General features: G+C 35.6%; 1 protein-coding gene across 1 annotated transcript; it reads right to left on the bottom strand.

Moving 5' to 3' along the window:
* Positions 1-9,366: 9,366 nt before the first annotated feature.
* LOC126370001 (uncharacterized) lies at positions 9,367-14,331 on the bottom strand. The gene is made up of 2 exons (XM_050014622.1): positions 13,601-14,331; positions 9,367-9,596 (listed from the first exon to the last, which is right to left on the bottom strand). The coding sequence occupies exons 1-2, from the start codon at positions 14,226-14,228 to the stop codon at positions 9,526-9,528; spliced, it is 699 nt and encodes a 232-aa protein (XP_049870579.1). The 5' UTR covers positions 14,229-14,331; the 3' UTR covers positions 9,367-9,525.
* Between the last annotated feature and the right edge of the window lie 11,206 nt (positions 14,332-25,537).

Below are 25,537 nucleotides of genomic sequence, written 5' to 3' on the forward strand. Positions count from 1 at the left end.
AAAGAAAGAAAAGAAAGAAATAAAGAAACATTTATTAAACTGGTCGTTCTGTTTAGAATATTTTATTTCTTTTTTTTTCTTTTTTTTTGACGTGACTTATTGTAGATTTGCCGCAGATGGCATTAACTACTTGGCCGGACAAATGGGAAGCGCTGAAGGCTCTCACCCGAATCTGTTTAGTACTAGATATAAGGAAAACTTTGCATAATCTTACTTTGTTAGTTAAAGTCAGGGAATGAAGCCTTTTTTATTTAATTTTATTTATTATCTATAGTAACTTTCTGGTTTCGCCTCTACCTCAAACCACTTTTTGTAAGATAAACTCTTGTAAATTCTTCTTTATTATCGCTTTAAAATAATTTAAAAAGCGCTCAAGATAATTACAGACACTTTAACATTCAATTTTAAAGTGAGGAGGTCAAACGGCGTCAAATACCACTTTTCCAATTTCCAAGTCGGGTATCGAACTCAGACCTGTGGTTAGTGACACGAGATTTCAGCGTAACTGAACAATTATTTACTTAAAGTGTGAAAATTTGTTTTTTACTCTTTCAAACATGTGTTTATAATTTTATACACAGGCTGTTGGGACAAATGTCGGTCGATATTCCATTGTCCATTGACCTTCAACAAGTTTATCCATGATGATTACGTTGAATAAATGATTCTGATTTCTAATTTCATATATTATTATATTATAAATATATAACCCTGATTTAACCCTGATTTTTGTTGATTTTTATTTTTATATTTTTGATTTAACATATTTGAATTTTGAATTTACGTCATTTCGCAAGGTATTATGGCTGAGGAGAAGAAATGACAAGAAACTGCAACAGCAACACATCTTTTAAATCAATCTAGGTGCCCTGGCCAGATCGTAGAAATTATCATTTCATGATGTGTAAATAGCCAACTTAAGTTGACCATATCGTTGAAATGTCACCTTTCTGATATTTAATCAACGTTTGGCCATATCGTTAATGTAGGCGGTGTCCATGCTATGTGCTGTAATAAAAATGCGAAAAGTCTATTAATTTCTTAGGTTCAACATTATATACCTATTTGATATGGAAAATTGTACAATTACATTGATTCATCGATTATAAATATCAATCAAGTTTTAAATATAATCGACATAATCGCGTCTAGCAGTGGATAATGTTACTAATTTTACGATACGATTGCCAACGGTTGGCCATATCATGAAGTAATCATGCATTTAGTTGCTCATATCGTTAAACGTTTTGTGTTCAACATGTAGCTAACATGTGATATTCTATTACCTGGTATTAAATAATGTCTGTTGGAAGAACGGATACTCCTACTACAGGTATATTTTTTTCTTAAAAGGAGTAATCAAAAAAATATTTGTTTAAGTGTTCAGTGTGTGTGTGTGTGTGTGTGTTGTGTTGTGTTTTGTGTGTTTGTTTGTGTGTGTTTGTGTGTTTGTTTATTTGTTTAGGTGTTGTGTGTCAGGTTAAGAAATAAACTATTTTTATTTTATTTATTATTTATTACGAAATAAATATGTTCATTTCATGAAATGATCGAGCACATCATGAAATGATCAATTCTAAGATCTGGCCACGACATAGGTACAACATTACAAGTTTTTTAATAACTAGAGGAACATTTATTTAAAAAAATGTAACTGACTCTTCAATTACCGAACAAATTTTAATGTCAGTGCATCCTATATCTCAAACTGATAGCTCGTTAACGTGTTGATTTTACGAACTGACGGAAATACAGTAACTGAGTAGTGATTATTACACTCCCGCGGTCCCGGGTTCGAGTCCTGAACGTGTCTGACACGAGTCACTTCAAACGTTAATTGGCAATCTGTTAAGTGATGGTTTGTTGCGGGTAAGGTAGCAGGGTCTTGGAATGAGTGTGCGATTTAAAGGGATAAACTTGGAACAAAATTTTTATTAACAGGTACTTACCTGTAGTAAGGCAATATTTAGGTAACTAAGACTTCACATGTGCAAGGGGGTAACGACGATATACTGAATTCTTTCAGGGGGACTGAAAAGGTCACATAAAGCTATCCATCTAAAAAAGATTAGACTAAATTTTAATAGCTTTTGCCCGCGGCTTAATCAGTTTCTTGCAAAGTAATAAATTAACTGGTTGCACTTAAGACCTCTTACATGTCGTTTCTGTAATAGAGTATAATCACTTACAAAAACATACATTTTATAATTATGACAACTAATGGTTCAAAAATTCACAACTGTTTACAAATAATTCGCTGGGGTCAGTGACTGAACTTTTACTCTTTGATTGTACAACCCCAGAACGAAATATTTTTTTTCTTTTTATTTATTTAATTTCATGCTATGTACGCATGTAACTGGCAAGCATTATATACCAAGTCTTTCTTTTTATAAAGCTGTCTGTAAAAGTTTTATATGTATTGCTGTATGTGTACCTAAATAAATAAATAATAAATTTCATTTCAAAGCATATTGTCATGCTTAGGGTTGCCTGGCAATGACTCCTTAACCGTAAGACCGGTCCATTGCTAAACAGCAATCAAAATTATGCGAAGAATTTTGCAAATTATAAGTTTTACCTCATGTCACATTCACGCCAACTAATTTGACAAAGTGTCTTTAAGTAGGTAGGCTAAGGACTGACAAATTCGTCAGGTTTTGGAACAAGCCGCCAAACCATCACGAACCCCTGAAGCCTTTTGTTTTAAAAGCCATCTTTGACATCCAGTTTTGACAAATGAGTTATTATAAAACTTGAAATTTGGCCTTAGAGGACGTTTAACCGATATTAAATGGGACAATTTTGACACCTCTTGAAATGCGAGTCTTTAAAATAACAGGAATCGAGTACTTATATAAATTTTTGGAAGAAACAATTTGAGAAAAACAATCTTTCTGGTTTTTATTTTAATTGCGAAAAGCAGATCTGTGTCTTGTTGAATATGTTACTTAGGCTGCTTTCACACTACGTTTTTTTGGCGAAAATATCGCGGAGATAAGGGAATCGATAAGATCGTGAGTGAGTGTGTGTTATATCTGATTGTTTAAATTTAGTTCTGTGCAATAAAGTATATTTGATTTGATTTGTGAATCGTGGTGATATCGTGGCGTGCACGCCGAATTGTATTTAAATGTGTTACCTATAGAGATATTTTGATTATTAAGAAGATATGAATGCATGGGATTAACTGTTGGAGAACTGATATTAGGCAGTTAAATTACTCAATTTGTATAACAATATTTTATGTTTATTTATTTTTTTAAAGAACGTCTAGGGCCCTGTGACGAGGTTTTTCTTGCAGCTTCTTTTCCCCGGCTATACAGGTTGTGAGAAGCTGCAGTAGTTTTAAGCGGATGAGACGTTCGTTATGTAAAAATGACGATTCAAAGTGTAACTATATTACCTACTGAATAAAGATAATTTTGAATTTGAATTAGAAAAGAATCGATCAGCCTAATCTCGACTAACACATCACTATGCTATTGAACGTCACAACACTAGTTTGCTTACGTAGTTTGACAGATCTAACTCTTACTACGCATTGACGCGTTGTCATATTAAATGTTATCATTATTAAAATAGAATTACATACCGAACTGGTCGTTCTGCTTACCAGTATCTATGTTATATTGCCACAGAACGTTACAATAGACCCTCCGTGGTCTATTCAAGTTTACTTATTTCTGAACAATTTTTACATTGTGTCGAAAATTATACAAAAATACATAATAACAATATATCAGTAATAAAATAATATGTACGAGAACAGTAAAAAAAAATTGGTTAGAGCGTTAGGCTCACGATCCGGAGGTCCGGGTTCGATTCCCGATGGGGCCATTGTCCAAATCCCTTTGTGAGACTGTCCTTTGTTTGATAAGGACTTCTTTACAAGGTTGAATCACCTAATTTTCTAAAAAAAAAAAAATGTTTCGTAGGGTTCGTTAATCCGTAGGTGCCGGCTATTAGCCGTATAACGCCTCCACCAACCCGCAGTGGAGCAGCGTGGTGGAGTATGCTCCCCCTCATCCGGTTGATTGAGGGGAGGCATGTGCCCAACAGTGGGACGTATATAGTATAGGCTGTTTACATATGTTATATTGCTTTTCTACTTACAGCTATTGAAACAAAACCTAACACTTACTTACACCACACATTCACTCAACACCAAAACGCATATTAATTTGCACTGTCTTTCCAAAAACACGATCGTCGCGGCGGCGCGTGCGCCGGCAGAAGTAATGAGAGGTTGCTAGCAACCACAGGATCAGACAGACATAACACGTGCTCTGGACATATGGTGCGACCGTCTTTTGGAAAAAATATACGTCAGATGGCGAGAAAAAACACTTGTATGTTGGGTTTCTTGGGATTGGAGAAAGGATTGGTGTGGGTGAAGAATTGTAGCCTATTTGTCCAGCTAAGTAGTTAATGTCATTCGAGACAAATCACGGAAATGAGTTGTGCCTATAAGTTACTTCAAAAACGTGATCCCTAATTGGGTTGGCAGAACTACGAGCGATTAGAATACAAATGGTTGTGACTTTTGATGTGAGGTTTTGAGGTGACCATTAATATCTACTAAACATTATGGTGGTCTTATCATATGGCGTGCAATAAATACCTTGAATTGTTTGACTCTACTTTTACTACATCTAAGCAGCTCTGTAGGTGCATTATGATCCAGCATTTTTGTAAAACTACAGCACATTTTTAGTCACCTAAACATGGAATACTCGTAAATAGAAATTGTTTTGTTTAGGTTTATTTGTAAGTATGTTATAATATATTTATTTGCATGTATTTATTGGTAATAAGTTGTACTTATAGTTTGTACCCGCTTTTTTTACATTTTTCCTCACCTTATGGTTGTCTGGAAGAAATCGCTTTAAGCGATAAGGCCGCCATTTGCCATGTACTTAGTTAAGAGACTTTTTGTAACTATTTCTTTTTATTTTGGTGCAATAAAGTGTATTTGTATATAAGTGTATGTGTATTTGTGTATTTGTAAAAGTGTATTTGTTTGTGTATTTGTATATAGGACACCCCGCAGAATTACCAAAATATAAAATCATTTAAAATTTTCTCTAAAAAATAAAGTTGTTCATCAAAATGGTCGTAAAGTGGTGATGGAACACCTGAAAAGACCTCACTCAGTACAAGCCGCGTGTGACACTGGTATTCGTAGAAACTAATAGTCACTCCTATAGACCTAACATAGCTCCTGTAATAAAATAATAGAGGAAGTGATTTTACGCGGAGAAAAATAACATAAACTTTATACAACAGCGGATGTATTAATTCAAGTTATAACCTAACCCTTTGAGAAGTTAACATATGTTTAAGTTAACTCTTGATTAACCCTCTTTGTTAAGTTGGATTCGTTTAATTTCGAATTTGTTTTGATTCGCTCCTCGTTTGTTGTTTCCTGTGCGGTGACTTCCGGTTGAAAATATTGTGTCATTTAAGATGTTTTTATAACTGTTATTGCTAATCATTCGTATAGGGTTGGGCAGCGCTACAAGTCGTCAGAAAACAACTTGCAGTCACACCTGTACCTATAGACAATTAATAATACTATTTATAGTAAATTTTAGGCCAGAATTTTAAAAATCCTCCCAAATATTTATATTGCCCAATAACTTGACAGGATTAAGTTGACAGCACTCGTCACACGGTTTCCATACCAGCAAGATGCATATTTTATTCGCCCGGGTTATTAATTAATTTTAAGATTAACAGTTGTCACTTATCCGTCCCTTTCCTTTTACGCGGATAAGATAATGACGGGTTAAACTTAAAATAAAATTAGGAAAATTAATAAAATTAGTCCTAATCAATGCTACACACATATCTTACGCTTCTATCAACACCACCATTGCGCAATTACTTTGGGCACCTGCCTGCAGGAATCGGGGACAATGTCATTAAATGTCAAATAAATAGCAATATTGCTTTCTTAGATGAAATGCTTATATGTGGCCTTATTACAGTACAGAGAAGCAAAAAAAAAAAATTAAGGAAAGAGAGGAAGGGGTAGACCTAGGAGAACATTTATGAAACAAATTCAAATTCAAATGTATTTATTGCATTGCAGGTCAAGAAGGTCTTAAACAATATTACATACATCCACTGCAGCATACCAGTCTAGGTGTACAATTTTTAATTCTAATAAGTATATATAAATTACAATTTCAATCAGATATAAAAGAGAAGGTGCAGGTCGTGTCGTATCAGGAGGTGAAATAGCGATTAATCCACCGACAAGAGCGCAGCTTTTAAATAAAGAGAGAAAGAAGCAAATAATTCAGAAAATCAATGAAAAATCCTGAATGTTACAAAAAAAACTTTATTTATGAAATCATTAAGGTTAAGATTGAGACCGCACAAGCGGTTTCCCATGACATAACAATTTAGTGTATCGTAGTTTATGCAAACTGCCAATGAAGGCAAAAGGCCGTGGTGTTAAATCTGTTGGAATGGCCCAAAGATGGGTTGAGCCCAGCGGGGTGGCTAACTATTGAATATAATATTAGTCTATATAATATTAGTCTAGTGGTTTTGATTTTTGGAGAGGTGTGCAATATATTTTTCTTTACAATACTTTATATCATTTTTTCAATTAGAAATATACTAAAAATAGACTTCCTTATTTTTAGAATCATTTATTTTAAAGTTGGATCCAACTGGGCATCCTCAGGCCTGTTGTTTTAAATGTAATAACGGTTGAGAGCCCTCAGCGCAACTCATTTGCCCGGCCAAGTAGTTAATGCCATCTGCTAAAATATATTAAATTCTAGGACTCCTGACTTGTGAACTCACTCTTTTATGAGGTAAAAGAGATAAGTAAAAGAAAGGTAAATAAGGATAGGTAAAAGAAATAAGAAAAGCTACGTTCCACAAAAATTTATAGACGGCGCTCTATGTACAGTTTTGCCTTCGTTTAACCTTCTAATTTAATGGATAACAAACGTAAAAAAATAACAATATCTTTAAATTAATAATAACAAATAAATTAACAAAAAAATATAATTTATTAATTATTTATTTTATAATTATTATATTTGTTTTAAGTTTTGATAAATAAATAATAATCTCATATTTCTATTTTTTTTCTGGAATGTCCCTCTTTGGGCTAGTCAGTGGTACAGTCATGAGCAATATAATGTACCCACTTTAGGACTCTGTCGCACTATCATATTTGACATTTAGTGAGACATACAGTTCAATTTGTCATAAAAGTTAATGTGAAATGGTTTCAAAGTATATACATATTGAAATGGTTTCAAAGTGTATACATATTAATGCTCGTGACCGTACATCTATCAGATAACTGAGTACCCATGCTTCACCAAACTACGTCACGTCTACGTGTACTATCTGATTCCGATTCAATTAAGGAAACGTCATCATTTCCCTAGTGTTATCCCATCTTCACAGGATCCGCTCACCTGACCTGAAGATTTGACAGGTCCGGTTTTTTTACAGAAGCGACTGTCTGTTTGACCTTTCAACCCACGGAGGGAAAACCAGCCCAACACAGGTTAGGTTAGGAAATGTATTATAGGTCTACCAGAATCTGATGGCATAAAAAAAGTAAAACATATATTGATTTTCCCATGGTAATGTTGAACTGTCACCTGTCAAGTCAAAGTACAAGACCCGTAAGTAGGACTAACTAGTCTTAATACTTTTTTCGGTATACTTGAATATTACAAATTTATAAATATATTGTTTTTCATATATACCTACCTACATTAGCTAGATTTTTCCCGCACCTTCGCTAGCGACATCTATCGATTCAAGCAACTGTTGGAACAGTAGCACGAAACCATTGTATAAGTACTTTATATAATGTCCATAGTGTGTCCATAAATAAATAATAATAATAAATAAATAATAGTGTCCGTCAATAAGTAAAAAATAAAAAGTATCAAGACGATTTCATCCAATTACCCGAGTGTTGCTTACTATAGAAATCTGATTTCCCCATTTGCCATGAGATTCTGGTACACCTATATCTACAATTGTATATAATTTCTACACATTATGAAGTAAAAAAAAATACTTAATACTTATCTAACGTTATGAAACCGGAAGAATAAAATCGTTTCTTTGATTAGCAAAGTGTTATAAATCAAAAATTTCTGAATAAAGACCACCTATCAACAGTTAGAAAACAATAAGTGAATCTTTTTGAGTTACTCTTGTTTGGCTCAGCGGGATTTTGACAAAGTTAATTTTGCTTGTATAATCCATTGCACGTGTTAATTTATACCTTTCCCCTTTACTATAAAGTAGAATTTTGACGATACGCACTATTCATTAATAGCAGGGTTAAAATTGTGAAGCATTTTATAAATATTTTATAAATCGCTAAATCGCTTTAATCCTTTGTACCAATTGTATAGGACAGCGGTAAAACGCTCTATTGTTATTTTTTTTTAATTTTGATAGTGTTGTCATTGTTATTTAGTGTTTTTATTGTCAGCGAATTAATTTCATTGTGTTCCGAATACGGTTTTTTGATAAAAATTATTAATTTTCACGGATTTTAAGTTAATTTCGTTTTGCAGTAGGATTTGTCCAGTCCGGTTGTTTGTCCGGATTTTTTTAGATTGTATTTCAAGTTTTTATTTGTGGCAGTAAAACAAATGAATACACCTTGATTTAGGGTACCTAACCAAAGGACACAAAACGAAACTCAAAAATAAGCTATTTATAAGTACTTATTTCTTAAGCTGTAATAAAGAAATGTAAGTATATGTCGGCGTTAAGCCTTCAGGTGGTTCAGGATCCATGTTGAATGAAACTTGCACTCAGACTTTAACTTTTATTGTATAATAATACTGTACAAGTTAACACGACGAAGTCAGGAGGAAAAAGTAAAATAATCTAAGCTTAACCTATAAAGTTAACTCTGTTTTTGAAAACATGTTTTTCAAATAAGTAGAACGGAAATGACAACATTGATCAATATAAACTAAAAAAATGTGCAATGTGAGATTTACTATAATTTATACAGTGTTTTAATTGTAACATACGTTTTAATAAATAATATGATTTATCATTACAATAATTACTTGTTTCCTTACAATTAAAGACCAAAGACAGTGTTTCATTGAAAAGGTAATTCTTAAAAGGATTCACATATTATTAGCGCTTAGTAATTGAAAATCGACAAAATATTAATTACGAATTAATTCGTATTAAAAACAGACGATGAGTGTGATAATATTATTAAAATAATTAAAACTATATTGAATACTGAATCTTTGTAAAATCGTTAGCAAATACAAATTCTATTTAGGTGTAAAATAGGAAAAATAGATTATATTTACAAAGACATTGCATTTAAAATATTTTTACTATTATTAATATATTTACACATAATATTTTAAACATCAAACATAATATTGCAAAAATTAAGTACTTAATTTAGTTCGAGTCAACTACAAGACCAAGTTATAAGTAGTTTCCAAAATATCCGATAGATGACACTAGCGTAACATAAAACTTGCAAAATCAAATAAAGGGCTGCCGCGCCCATACGGCCATACTGACTCCAGCGCGCTCCTCGCGCTGTTTATCACTACCTAATTAAATATACACAACATTAATTTATAACATGAGTAATAAATATGCTAATATAAAACAAAAATAAAATCAAATAGTTTTAGATAAATTACAACAATTCAGGTATCACCCTTCCTGGGATCTAACCAATAATTCAGGCATCACCCATCCTAGGATCTAGCCAATAAAATTCAGGCATCACCCATCCTGGGATCTAGCCAAAACGAAGACCGGGAAAAGGGAAACGCATGGTGGCCAGCCAGCGTTATAGGAAGGATGTTTGGATAGGGAGTAAATAAATTTACACAAGAAATTAACTTAGAATCAAATCCTTAAATACAGTAATTAAGTAAAGTGATAATTTTAAATCTGTAAAAATAAAATGCACAAATTAAATTAGACGTTAGAGGTGGAGGCGCCCAGATTTACAGGCACATTGGTATTCTGACCATCCGCCCGTACGGCCGATTCATTTCCTTCTAAATCATCAAAAGGGTCTACTTGGGCTAAAGGGGCAGGACGTAAAAAATCATGACTTACAATTTTTTCTGAAGAACCACGCAAATTTACATGTTTCACCTTATAGCGATCATTTTGTAACGCCTCTATCACCTCCATGGGACCCTCAAATTTGGATCCTAGCTTGGTTGTGTGACGTTCATGACGTCGCATCAACACAAAATCACCAACTTTGAACGGCTGAACCTTTGCTTTTCCAGCATCAAACCGAACTTTATCTTTACAAGATTGCTCGTCCATCCTTTCCTTGCAAGCAGACCTTAATGTTTCAAGATCATCGGTCATGTAGTCATCGTCAATTTGTATGAGCTTTATAGCAGGGGGTGAACACTGTTTACCAAATAATATTTCCATCGGGCTTTTACCTGTGCTTTTAGACACTGTGCAATTCATCGCTAATTGAAGTTCACCTAGAGCCAAGTGCCAAGGCCTATCAAGCTCTACAATCGACATATTATCTTTGATGACCTTCATAATACGCTCTACCTGGCCATTTGCTCGACTAGCACCCTTAGCAACCACGTGATGCTGAATACCATAACGCTCGCAAAATCTCGAGAACTCTATGGCGGTCATACTTTTATCTTGATCAGTTATGAGTCTAGTCGGAGTTCCGAAAATAGATATAAAACTATTAAAACAGTTAAGAGCAGTTTCAGTAGTACGATCTTTAGTGTAAATCATATGAACAAATTTAGTAAAAGCGTCAATGAAAACAAATGCATACTCAGTTTCGGTCCGTTTGCCGTTCATTCTACCGGTTATGTCACAATGTACTGTATGAAAAGGAATCGCTACTTTGTCAATGGGATGTAGAGCCACCTGCCGGGAGCCTGATAGTCCTTTTCGAACACGACAACTAACGCAATTTTCCACGAATTTTCTTACGAGTTTGGTCATATTGGGAAACCAATACTGTTCTCTAATTTTGTTCACAACTTTTTCCCAACTAAAGTGTTGCAAAGAGTCATGATAGTGATTTATAAGGTTCCATCTATAATTACGAGGCACAATAATCAATTTACGAGTCTTATTATCAATTTGTATTTTTCGGCGTAATAATTTGTCTGCCGTAATAACGTAGGTATTTGCAATTGACGGCGAAAGTGTGTCCCCCTTTAATTCTTCTACAAACCTACTTAATACGGGGTCTCGTTTTTGTTCAATAAGAAGCCAATTGTTATCTAAGGAAGTGGTAGAGTACACAGAAAATTGTAGTTGGGAATTGGGAAAATTGCTGGACCGGGAGGGCGGTGATTCGGTAATGTCAATTGGATTACGGCTGAAAAAATCAGCATGAGAAAGCCTGTCTCCTTTACGATACTCGATATCAAACTGAAAGTTTTGTAAAAAGGCCCACCATCGATGAACTCTCGGAGTCAGTTCCTGCTTATGACTCGAGGCTTTTAGGGAGTTGCAGTCAGTGACTACTTTAAATTGCCGCCCATGAAGGAAATGTCGAAAATGTTTTATTGCCTTGACAACAGCGAGAGTTTCTAACTCATAGGAATGGTATTTCCTTTCACATTGAGTTGTTCGCATGCTGAAATAAGCAATAACCTTAGGGACATTATCATGACGTTGAATTAATACGGCACCATAACCTAACGAGCTGGCGTCGGTGTGAAGTTCAGTTGCCAAGCTGGGATCATATATGGTCAGCACCGGGGATGACGTCAAACGGTCTATAATTTCCTGCCTAGCCTTTTCATGACGTTCAGTCCAGTTCCATGGGGTGTCAGTCTTAGTAAGTTCATACAACGGTGCCATGATAGTAGAAAAAATCGGCACAAACTTACGAAAATAGCCTGCTAGCCCATTAAACTGACGAACTTCTTTACTGGTTTTAGGAATGGGAGAGTTAACCAGAGCCTGAATTTTTCTAGGGCTTGGTTTGACTGTGCCATTTTCGATAATATTACCCAAATATTCAATTTTTGTTTTTAAAAATGAACATTTGGCAACATTAAGGGAAAATCCTGCCTTTGTTAATCTATCTAACACCAACTTTAAATTATGTAAGCCTTCAGCGATGGATTCAGATATGACTAATATGTCATCGACATAAACGAGTGCAATTTTGTCCTTGTAATCACCTAATGCAACGTTGATGGCCCTTTGATAGACGGACGGAGCGTTACATAGACCAAACGGCATTCGTAAATATTCAAATTGGCCATCAGGCGTTACAAATGCGGTTTTTTCTACAGAATCTGGGGATATAGGGATGCCATGAAAGCCAGCAGCCATATCTAAACAAGTAAAATAACGTGCTTTACCTAATTTGTCAATTTGATCAGCGATAAGTGGGAGTGGGTAATGATCCCTAAGAGTATTCGCATTTAACTCTCTAAAATCTACACAAAGTCTGTCTGTCCCGTCTTTTTTCTTCACTAATAGGATAGGGCTACTGAAAGGAGAACAGCTGTCCCGAATGATACCGTTACTCTTTAAATCATCAATAATATTTTTTAGTTTTTCGCGTTCCAAAGGAGATAAGCGGTAGGGTCTACGTTGGACGATTTTATCTGGATTTTTTAACCTAATTTTAAGTTCGCCAGTTGTAACTTGTGAAACTTTATTTCCAGAAGTAAAACTATCTCTATATTGACTTAATATCTTATGTAGAGTTTCAAGTTGTACTGGATCGGTAATGTCAGTGTCTATAGTTAAGTTTGATTCATTAATAGACAACTGATTCACACGCAAACTGTTACGTTTAATAGAGATGCCGTCTTTATCTAGAGTTACGCTTAATCCAGGTATGTGTAATAAATCATAGCCTATGATAACATCAAATTGAGTTTGTGTATTCCCAATAACAAAAAATTCTAACTCTACACACACACCGGCTATAGTGACCACAGTAGTGATACTTTGTTTCGATAATACTTGACATCCACCAACACCAGATAAATTGACATTAACGTGTTTACGTTTTCCAGGAATAGAACCAGCGATTTGTTCTCTAACTAACGAGCAATCGGCACCAGTATCAAACAGACAGGAATACCTTTTATCGCCTATAGTTACGGTGGTCGTGGAACGTTTAAGAGATGACAAAAATTTGCAGACTTAGTAGTTGTGGCTCTATTTTGTTCATCATTTTGGCGGCGAAAGCAATTTTTCTCAACATGACCTTTGCGATGACAGTACTTGCATTCTACTGTTTTATTGCTGTTATTAGGGGTTGTATTAGAACTAACAGGAACAGCACTAGAGCTGTTGCTCATGGCAGAAGGTTGAGACGTCATGACAGGTTTAGTAGCGTTCCCTTCTCTACATTCGCGGGTACGATGACCAGGCTTTTTACAATTATAGCAAACAAGCGATTGATCATTTTTGTTTGCGTAAGGCTCAACAACACGTGGCTTCTTGTAATCTATCGTTTTAACAGGAGTCTCAATTTTACGCTTACGGTACGTTTTAAGCACTGATATAAGTTTGGGCAATGAATCGGGCGTATTCCTTAACAATTCAGAGCGGATAAATTCAGGATAAATACCTGTAATCACGGCGTCCACCGCCTCGGCGTCCGAAGCCTCGGGCCTCACTCTCTTGAACAGGGTCCAGGCAGTCGTAGCGTACTCTGCATAGCTGGTCGCCTGATCAGAGGTGTAGGCGCGCCACCTCTGGACGTCGTCGAAGTACCGGAATTCCCTGCCAAAAGTCTGTATTAGTTCCAGTTTCACTTGCTCCCAAGTCGTCGAGCGCAGAGACCAAGTATCGGCCCAAGTCTTGGCTCTGCCTTTCAATTGAAGAATAGCCTTCATACGGGCTTCATGTGTAGGTATTTTAAATTTTTGGATAGTGTCGTCGATATGCGCGCACCAATCTCTTATATCATGAGATCGTTGGTCCGGGTCAAAAGGAGGCAAATAAAAATCCATACGGTGCCGCGAAGGCGCAGTTTCCGCTGAAAGCGCAGCACTGACAGCACTAGTAGTTGCCTGATTAGTAATAGAACGAACAAGAGACATGACCTGTTCCATGGTGAACGTCGGATCCGGAGGCCCAGACGCTGCAGGACCCGGAGACTGGAGTAGCGCAGGCTGTGGTGCTTGTTCGGGACCACTGGCTTGTGATCCCACCGCTGCTGTCGGCGTTAAGCCTTCAGGTGGTTCAGGATCCATGTTGAATGAAACTTGCACTCAGACTTTAACTTTTATTGTATAATAATACTGTACAAGTTAACACGACGAAGTCAGGAGGAAAAAGTAAAATAATCTAAGCTTAACCTATAAAGTTAACTCTGTTTTTGAAAACATGTTTTTCAAATAAGTAGAACGGAAATGACAACATTGATCAATATAAACTAAAAAAATGTGCAATGTGAGATTTACTATAATTTATACAGTGTTTTAATTGTAACATACGTTTTAATAAATAATATGATTTATCATTACAATAATTACTTGTTTCCTTACAATTAAAGACCAAAGACAGTGTTTCATTGAAAAGGTAATTCTTAAAAGGATTCACATATTATTAGCGCTTAGTAATTGAAAATCGACAAAATATTAATTACGAATTAATTCGTATTAAAAACAGACGATGAGTGTGATAATATTATTAAAATAATTAAAACTATATTGAATACTGAATCTTTGTAAAATCGTTAGCAAATACAAATTCTATTTAGGTGTAAAATAGGAAAAATAGATTATATTTACAAAGACATTGCATTTAAAATATTTTTACTATTATTAATATATTTACACATAATATTTTAAACATCAAACATAATATTGCAAAAATTAAGTACTTAATTTAGTTCGAGTCAACTACAAGACCAAGTTATAAGTAGTTTCCAAAATATCCGATAGATGACACTAGCGTAACATAAAACTTGCAAAATCAAATAAAGGGCTGCCGCGCCCATATATACTTACATTATATATTTTTAATAATATGGGCTCTGGTATACGATCTGCAGGTCCGGGTACGGTTCCCGATGGGGACATTGTCGAAATCACTTTGTGAGACTGTCCTTTGTTTGGGAAGGACTTTTCAGGCTTGAATCACCTGATTGTCCGAAAAAGTAAGTTGATTCCGTGCTTCGGAGGGCACGTTAAGCCGTCGGTCCCGGCTATTAGCCGTAAAAACACCTCCACCAACCCGCAGTGGAGCAGCGTGGTGGAGTATGCTCCATACCCCCTCCGGTTGATTGAGAGGAGGCCTGTGCCCAGCAGTGGGACGTATATAGGCTATTATATGTATAAGCTCGCGTTCAAACGCTAGTACAGTGGTCAACCACAGTCTCACCTGATAGTAAATGACGACGTGGTCAAGGGTGGATAACGCTTTCCTAGCAAATGCCTATTCACTCTAGCCTTGAAGACTCCCAGATAATAACGCGTTGGAAAAACAGACGACGGCAGTTCCAATCCTTCGCTGTTCGCATCAATAAGAAAGAGGCGAAATATTTAGTGCGTTTATATACATAAAAAAAACTAAAACGAAGTCAAGAGCAAACCCATGTTAATTTAAAAAAAAAGAAAAAAAATAAAAAACCCCGCGTGAGAAAATATAAAATTTTAATTTAGAAACTTGGAATTCTTAAACGAAATATTAGACAGCTCTTGAGAAGTTTGACGATTTGTTAACCAAACACTTGATGAGTTGAGAGCCTCAAGATGACCAGCTGTTTACTTTGGCTCCTAGTGTTTTTCTGCCACTTCTTTCAATTCTGTTGGAAATGGTTGATAGTGTAGTTAGGAGAAATCCTTATAATATTTTACTTCTGAAACCGTGGGTACCGGGCATCGAATCAGTACTCCTCGTTTGAGAGACACAGAAGACCACAGTGACTTTTTTCGGGACTGTGACTTTTAAGAATAAGAATAAAATAAATTTATTGCTTCTATACTGTTCTGGGAGCAAATAAAAAACATAGAACACGTTCAGCTGCTTGTCTTCCCGGGCATGTCGTAAAAACCGACAGAGGGATTGTGTCCTCTAACATGATGGCCTCCGGCCTCCGTGGTCCAGTGGTTGAGCGTTGGGCTCACGATCCGGAGGTCCCGGGTTCGAATCCCGGTGGGGACAAATCACAAAAATCACTTTGTGATCCGTAGTTTGGTTAGGACATTACAGGCTGATCACCTGATTGTCCAAAAAGTAAAAAGATCCGTGCTTCGGAAGGCACGTTAAGCCGTTGGTCCCGGTTACTACATACTGATGTAAATAAGTAGTCGTTACCATGAGCCATGTCAGGGGCCTTTGGCGGCTCAATAGTAACCCTGACACCAGGGTTGATGAGGTTGGTACTCCACCTTACAACCCACACGATAGAAGAAGATGGACTAATGTTATGGGCGATAGCCTGATCCCTTATCACCACAAGGTTCATCATATCCAGCTTACGACATCGTATCAACAGTGGCTGCAAGTTGTCTTTGATTACTTGTGGCTCTGCTCACCCCATTAGGGATTACGGGCGTGAGGTTATGTATGTATTGTCAGTAACAATTTACATTTGCTATAAAAACTAGGTAATTATGAATATTACTAATACGGGCAAAAGGAAGTGGCTCAGCTTGTGCTGTGATGACGCCATTTTGTGACTGTGTTAGTAAAAAGGCGTAAAACTTATGAAAACAGAGCTATATAACCTAAGCAGAAGGCAGATAAGATCATTAAAAGAAATAATAATTAGAAAAAGAAAAACAGCCAGTGTCCTTACTATTAGAGTTTTTTTTTTTATAACGGGAACATTTCAGTTTTTACAACGGAAACATTCCCACTTTGGTAACATTTCCAGGAACAGCACATCAGTGGTTCTGCCTGTTCCAATAGGGGTTATGAAAGCCTTATGACAGTTCGTTTGTATTCATATGTACCTCATCATCATCAGCCCATTAACGTCCCCACTGCTGGGGTACGGGCCTTCCTATGGATGGATAGGGAGATCGGGCCTTAAACCATCACGCGGGCCCAGTGCGGATTGATGGTTATTAACGACTGCTAATGCAGGTGGGACCAACAGCTTAACGTGTCTTCCGAAGCACGGAGGAGCTCGAGATACCGCTGCGCCACTGAGCTCCTCAATATGTACCTATTATATTGCAAAAACCTAACAAGGCCCTCGACCACACAAAATTCAAAAGCAGCTCTTCAAATATCGAGTTAAAAGCTCTTAATAAACTTATCACTTTCGAATTAATTCGTCAGCTAACATCGTTATATTTCACTTTTTAGCACTCCTATTCTACAAGTCATAGTGTTTTTTTTCTTTTTTACTTTTTATAACACTTGACTTATGCAAGTCACTGTCGGCACGGGTAAAGAGGCTTCCTTCCTATTGAACCGTAATTTAGGGATCCGTGGGTTTAGGGAAAATATTTATTTATTTGATTTATTCAAACTTAACTTAAAAATACACACAGTATTAAAATAATTCCATTTATATACTTAAAATATGAAAAGCTGTATATAACTGTGTGTTTTGTGTGCGTGTGTGTGTGTGTGTGTGTGTGTGTGTGTGTGTGTGTGTGTGTGTGTGTGTCCATGAACATATTTGTATAAGTATTACAAAACAGCCGTGTTCACCGTTGGTCCCGGGCTATTAGCCCAAACCTCCATCAACCTGCAGTGGAGCAGCGTAGTGGAGTATGCTCCATATCCCCTACTGATGTTTGCATGGAAACTTGTGCCCAGTAGGGGGACATACCTAAATAAGCTATTTAAAAGTTACTAAAAAAATATCTGAGTGATACAGAATCCATCACAATAGTTTTCCAATCTAACTTGACACATTTATTTTTTAATAATTTGGGTGGCCACTTTACTCTTAGAACGCGAATATCAACCTTCCCTCTCTAAGTTTAAAAAATATAAACCATTCCCCCTAGCTTTCCCATAAAATAGTGAAGTATGGCTTAAGATTCTTTTTTAATAATTTTAATTTTATGACTTTAATATTTTTTAAGTGACCGTGGCGAAAGGGTGGCAATTTTTGGCGCCAAATTGGACCCTTTTCAGCTATTTCGGCAGCTTGTAACCTTTATTTTGATTTAGGTTTATAAAATGGGACTTTTTACTGCCTTTTAGGGGTGGTCGTTTTTGGAAATTAAGTGTGATAAAATTGCATGCTTGTTAAGACAAAGTGACTGACTGCCGACAGTGTCCACTTCAGAACTTTATCGCATTCACATATTTGACATTTAGTGAGACTTTCAGTTCAATTTGCCAAAGAAGTTAATGTGACATAAAGTATACACTTTAGTACCATACAATAATTATGTATATGTCACCGTAAAATTGTAAATAACGTTAGATTATAATCTATCGATTTGAATCTCGCGAGATTGTGAACTGTCGAATAATTATGAATCGTATCATATTGCTTACAATTTAACGTATTATTTTTCGGTAGATTATAATTTATCGAAGTCAAACCGTCAAATTGTGATACGAAACGCACCTCGCGTGCTATACCATAGAGTTACAAAACTATTAGAGTGAGCATAATGTTAATTTGGGATTCTCTTAAAATGCATAAATGTTTTTGTCATAATTTTAATTATCATAATCCTTTTTGCATAACGTTTTTTAGCATAATAGTTTTACTTTCCCATAATAGCATCTAGGAATACTGGTTTGTTAGGTATAACTTATTTTTGGGATTAATAAATAGATATCCATAATTCTTTTTTAGAATAATAGTGTTTTGTCATAATTTTTACAAGGCATAACAGTAGGTTAGGGTGCGGCGGGGGTGGCCCTTGGGCCACCCCTATGCCGCCAGCATGTTTATCTTACACACGAAAAGTATACTGAATGATACGTTTCAGATTTTTTAATTGTGATACATTTTTTCTTACCATGTGATGTCAGAATTATTGATTACTTACTAAATAATTAATAAATACGTACTTGATTTCACAATCTTGAAGAGCATTTATTTTATTTGACTGACACCTGTGTTTTATTCCTAACTCTATGGACACAGAACGGTCTACTGTAAGGCCGACCAATCAGGGACAGCCGTCGGACAGTTGACAATTTGACAATTGTAAGATTGTGATTTAACAGTTTTACTTCGATAGATTATAATCTGACGAATAATAATACGTTAAATTGTAAGCAGTATATTACGTTTCACAATTTTTCGACAGTTCACAATCTCGCGAGATAGATTATAATCTAACGTTATTTACAATTTTACGGTGACATATACATATACATGTATGTATACATGTATATGTATACATAATTATTAATACAATACAATTTTGGTCATGCAGTGCTATAGTCTAGACCCTTGCTATACATTATACCCTTGCCCAGGGATACGGGTGAAGACCTCAACGGTTGTAGAGGCGAAGATGGGAGTCCTAGTATGGCTTGTTAAGAGACTACTTTGAGCGGCATTCCACTGGCGTCAGACAGAGTAACGCGGGGCGGAAGGCAAGAGGGAAACCACTGCCCTATTTTTCCCTAAGAAAGTAGCATGGAAAATGCTGCACCGACAAGAGCGTGGCTCTTAAATTGATGATGATGATGGGTGCTATAGTGACGAATTTTACACCTTATGCGTTTAGACATCTTGTCCAGTAGGGCTAACATGCGAATGGGCTCAAATTTTGTGACGGTAATTTTATCGATTCCGACGATATAATTATGTCGTTTTGTCGATTGGTGCTATGTGAACCCAAGTAAGTCATGTCGTTCTGTCAAAATGTGAACAAAATCACGTGGCACGCATATTAGGGAAAAAAACAAACTTATCGATTTCGACAAAATTTATTGAATTGATCGATAATTATATTGCGTTACGCATGTGAGCCCTGGGCCCTGAAGCAAACCAGAGGTCCTGGCGTCATAGTCTAGGCTATGGCATTATGCTGACTGATTCATAATTTTTTTGCGGTTATGTATACGTTTTTACAATAAAATACCAGATAATATCTTAAATTTGTCAGAGATTAAATTTAAAGCTCACGTGAAGCTTACTTTATGTAAAAAAGCTTATTATAAGATTAATGATTACATAAATGATAAAAATGTCTGGTATTTAATGTGTTCCTCTAGTTATTAAATAACTTGTAATGTACATTGATTTAAAAGATGTGTTGCTGTTGCAGTTTCTTGTCATTTCTTCTCCTCAGTCATAACACCTTGCGAAATGACGTAAATTCAAAAATGTTACATTGACCTTCAAAAAGTTTATCCATGATAATTACGTTGAATAAATGATTCTGATTTCTGATTTTTAATTGTATTATTTTGTTTTAATATGTGAAAACAATAAGTATGTCGAATAAATATTTTTTCTTTCTTTCTGGGTTCAAATCAGTTCAGTTTTGTGTATGAAATAGAAAATAGATTTCATATTACTTACTCTATTTCTGTTGCTATTATTGTCATAAAAAGAAACTATAGGTACATCTACAAGAAATTAATAACAATTTTATAATTAAAAACATGAGTATGCTCCGTACTCCCTCCGGTTGATTGAGGTGTAGCCTGTGTCCAGCAGTGGGTATATAGGGTATTTATGTTATGTTATTAACAACGAAATAATGTGATTTCTAACTTCTTCTTATCGTGTGGGTTGTGAGGTGGAATATCAGCCTCAACAACCCTGGTGTCAGGGTTACTATTGAGCCGCCAAAAGCCCCTGACATGGCTCATGTAACGACTACTTACTTGTAAGTACATCAGTAAGTAGTAACCGGGACCAACGGCTTAACGTGCCTTCCTAAGCACGGATCATCTTACTTTCGGACAATCAGGTGATCAGCCTGTAATGTCCTAACCAAACTAGGGATCACAAAGTGATTTTTGTGATATGTCAGTCAGGGATTCGAACCCGGGACCTCCGGATCGTGAGTCCAACGCTCAACCACTGGAGCACAGAGGTCGTCCTAACTGATTTCTACCGAGAGAAAAAATATAACTTTTATTTTTTTCTACAAGAAGATTAATGATTCTCATTGAAATATTTCTAGAATGTTCATGATGTAGTAATGGTTTCCTAGAAAATATCACGGTTGATATTGTTATAAAATATCTAAGGGATGGAAATGATTCGGAAACAGGACGTCATTACGTCAGGTAACATTTCAAGTAAGGGATGACACACAGCCACTTTGCTTGCGCCCGCGTCGTTTTTCTCAATTCCTGGCCAATAAGTGTTATAGACAATCACAATGTTTGAATATGATTTAGTTTCACTAATGAATTCCAGTGATAGATCGTAAGTACTTAAATATTAAACAAACAAAAATACATAAGAAATATTATATTCTAAATCACGCTATTTCAAATGTTGGCATTACTGAAATCATTAGGTAGGTATAGATAAAAAATATCTCATTATGAAGGCGAATATTCATTAATTATCAATTTGCAAAAATATTGTGTAGTAATAATGAAAGAAAATATTTATTAACATACATATTTTTGAAAAAACTTTCAAGATTTGATAATAAACCTACCTATCTTGTTTATTTACTTTCTAATTTTTTTTGGATGATTAATCCTAAATATAAACAATAAAATTAAAAAAAAAAGAAAATTTTTTTCCCGTATTTTACAATATCAAAATTGAAAACAATACAATGATAATAAAAAAGTATTAAAGGTATGTTTTTCCTTTATTTTTATCAATAAATAAATTAAAATAATCTTTATTTAAATCTTCTATCTCTTCTATGTGGACGACATAATTTATTAAGTATGTTTCGATAATTTTCTTACAAAAATACTTACTTTAGCTCATCCCTAGCAGGCCGGATGCTGGCAGGAACTCTTCCTTTCTCATTGTGTATGGTAATCATTACAATTTTTTATTAAGAAAAAGTTTTAAAGAAAAAAGCGTGTTCCCACAGCCACTGTGGGAGAGTTAGATGACCGTGAGAGTCGTTAATAGTCTCTTGAAGGTTTTTTATAAAATATATTTTATAGTTTTCTCGGGTTTATGTTTTTTATTTTTATTTTAATTTATCGTTTATTGCAAACTTTACAGCATAAAACCACAATATTAACAACTTAAGATTACATACTTATACAGCCAATTAAAAATTTTGACAAATCAAAATACATACATTCAAAATACATTATGTGATGTTATATCGTTGTTTTAATGTTGGTGCCGAGGTTTTTCATGATGCTTCTTTTCCTTGGATATACAGGTTGTGAGAAGCTGCAGTAGTTTTAGGTGGATGAGAAGTTCGATAAAAAATATATTCATGCAAAAATTGTCGATTCAAAGTGTGTTAACAACTGAATAATTATATTTTTAAGTAAGAGTTTCAGTGAAAAAAAAAAACAACGACTTTTTGATAAATCACACTGTAGCGGGTTAAAATGGCCACATTGAAGCAATTAATCTAAGAAATGACAATGGGCACTTTTGTATGAAACTTGGTCCAAGAACCTCCACTGATGAGACTTATATATAATGAAAGCGTATGTTTTCCCTATGAATCTGGCAAAGTTCTATTAGATTCTGTCCCGGGGTTCTTTTTTTACAGCCATGTTTGTCCTGGCTAAAAATGTGATAAAATACAGTGGGAGCTAAAATCGACTCAAGATTTCTTGCTGGATAACTAAGTCTACATAAATAATTATGTATCATATTGTATATCATTTTAAAGAGGATCTTTTCCAGAATCCGAAACAAAAAAAAACAAAAAAAAATCTTTATGTAAGCGAATTATACTCAATTTACATCTGCAACGCCATTGTTTCTCGGTAGCTAAGTTCAAGTTTCACGCCTTTTACCCCTTCCAAAAGTATCTTACCGATTTTTTTTTATATTGCTTCCGGAATTTGATCTGAGTGATAATAACAAGAAAAATAAATAGACACCTCTCCGATAGAGACTGCCTAAGCTATTGCCTATTGCAAGAAATCGTCATCATTAGCAAGTCATTACGGTATTGCATATAAGCTTATCAGCAACTTGGAACTTGGTCCAAGAACCTCCACTGGTGAGACTTGCATGTAATGATAGCTTATACTTGTCCTATGATTCCGGCAAAGTTCTATCAAACTCTGTCCTAGGGTTTTTTTACGGCCATGTTTGTCCTGAGTGTACAGTAGTGGACTGCAAAATCACCTCAGGATTTGTTGTCGAAAAACTATTTAACTAAGTCTATATACATAATTATATATCATAATGTATATCAATTTTAAAGGGGAAGGTTATCAGAATCAGAAAAACAAATAAAAAAAATGCATTATGTAAACGACTTTTAGCCAACTCACGTCCGTAGCACCATTTTTCTCAGCAGCTACGTACGAGTTTCGCGCCTTCCAACCTTTCCAAAGAAGCCCAATCATTTTTTCCTTCTTCTGATATTGCATTCTTAACCTGACAAGTGACAACAACAAGAAATAAAATAGATACCATTCCGATAGAGGCCGCGTAAGCTATGGACCTATTGCAAGATAACGTACTCAAAGGCTAGTCATTATAATCCAACAGACGTAACATGATTAGAATGCGGCAGGACGGAAATGTAGTATGTTTTCTTTCACCACAATCTTGTTTTATTAATCCAGGCTTATAGCTTGTATTATAAACAATGCCGTATGGTACAACAAACGTATTGGACCAAGTTCCAAGTTGCTGATAAGCTTATATGCAATACCGTAATGACTTGCTAATGATGACGATTTCTTACAATAGGCAATAGCTTAGGCGGTCTATCGGAGAGGTGTCTATTTATTTTTCTTGTTATTATCACTCAGATCAAATTCCGGAAGCAATATAAAAAAAAAATCGGTAAGATACTTTTGGAAGGGGTAAAAGGCATGAAACTTGAACTTAGCTACCGAGAAACAATGGCGCTGCAGATGTAAATTGAGTATAATTCGCTTACATAAAGATTTTTTTTTTTATGTTTCGGAATCTGGAAAAGATCCTCTTTAAAATGATATACAATATGATACATAATTATTTATGTAGACTTAGTTAGTTATCCAGCAACAAATCTTGAGCCGATTTTAGCTCCCACTGTATTTTATCACATTTTTAGCCAGGACAAACATGGCCGTAAAAAAAGAACCCCGGGACAGAATCTGATAGAACTTTGCCAGATTCATAAGGAAAGCATAAGCTTTCATTACATATAAGTCTCATCAGTGGAGGTTCTTGGACCAGATTCGCCCATTCTCCTTTGCGCATATAAAATTAAGTGCGCAATGCAAACAAATGTCAAATAGCAATATTGCTTTCTTAGATGAATTGCTTCGATGTGGCCATTTTAAGCCCCCTGATGTTCTTCCGACTATTCACCGATTATTTAACCGATCAATATTCTATTTTAATGTTTACTAATTTCTTTCCCGGATACCGACCCCGCCGGCGTGATCGACGATTTCCCTCAATCAGCGCTCATCGCTATCGACTCACTAGGGTCGATTAATTATTTCAAATATTTTTCCTCTCAGACGACGCCCTGAGCCGAGGTTCGCGCCCAACTGGGCACCCTCAGGCCTGTTGTCTTAAACGTTATACCGGGTGAGAGCCTTGAGTGCTCCCCATTTGTCCGGCCAAGTAGTTAAAGCCATCTGCGGCAAATCTACAATAAGTCACGACAAAAAAAAATGTTTTTGTCGTAGATCTTGTATGGATGAAGACACTGGTAAAAAACCAGGGATAAAAAATGGCAGTAGGCCAGTAGGTGACCGTCTGTTGGCCACAGAATGGTGACCGTCGCTGACCATTATATGGCTTCAGCCACCAGCCACATCGTTACGTATCATTAGATATGAGGTTCTTTATCTTTAATACACATTGGTGCTAATTCCTGTAAATACCATCTAATTTTATTTTAAGTTATATCTGTCATTTTCTTATCCGCCGGAAAGGGACGGGTAATCGACAAGCATAAAATTTATGGAACACACAATCAATTTTAAGCACAAATCTAAACCAACCGTCTAAAAATTTTACGTCAGTCAATAACCCGACACAGTTAAGTAGACAACACGTCAAACGGATTGCATACCAGCGACGTACCTTTTTGATTTGCCCAGGTTATTCATTCATTTACTCATTCTTCCTAAAATTCAGAGCTGTGAATCATCCGTCCCTTTCCTTTTCGACGGATATGAAAATGACGGATATAAAATAAAATTAGGCGGTGTCTGCAGGAATCGGGGCCAATATCATTATTATATATACGTTATCACATAGATTAAGTTGTTTATTGCTTGTGACTAACTTCTATGGAACATGCCCGAAATAAAGTCTTTTTATTATTTATTATTATTAATATTAACCAATTTGGCATATTAAATTCAATTCGATTTAACGGCCTTTCTGGTCCAGTGGTTGAGCGTTGGGCTCGCGATCCGGAGGTCCCAGGTTCGAACCCCGGGATATATCACAAAAATAATTTTGTGATCTCTACTTTGGTTATGATATTACAAGCTAATCAGGTGACACGAAATCAGGCACGTGTAATGTTTAGTTCTGACCACC

Source organism: Pectinophora gossypiella, chromosome 10 (genome assembly GCF_024362695.1).
Source record: "Pectinophora gossypiella chromosome 10, ilPecGoss1.1, whole genome shotgun sequence".
Lineage (NCBI taxonomy): Eukaryota > Metazoa > Arthropoda > Insecta > Lepidoptera > Gelechiidae > Pectinophora > Pectinophora gossypiella.

Bases quoted from the DNA above. Each gene is read 5' to 3' on its own strand.
- LOC126370001 (XM_050014622.1), bottom strand. From the start codon at position 14,228: ATGGATCCTGAACCACCTGAAGGCTTAACGCCGACAGCAGCGGTGGGA. The intron at 9,597-13,600 runs GTATTTATCCTG...ATATTTAATTAG, and splicing joins GGTGGACGCCGTGATTACAG to GTAGTGATAAACAGCGCGAG.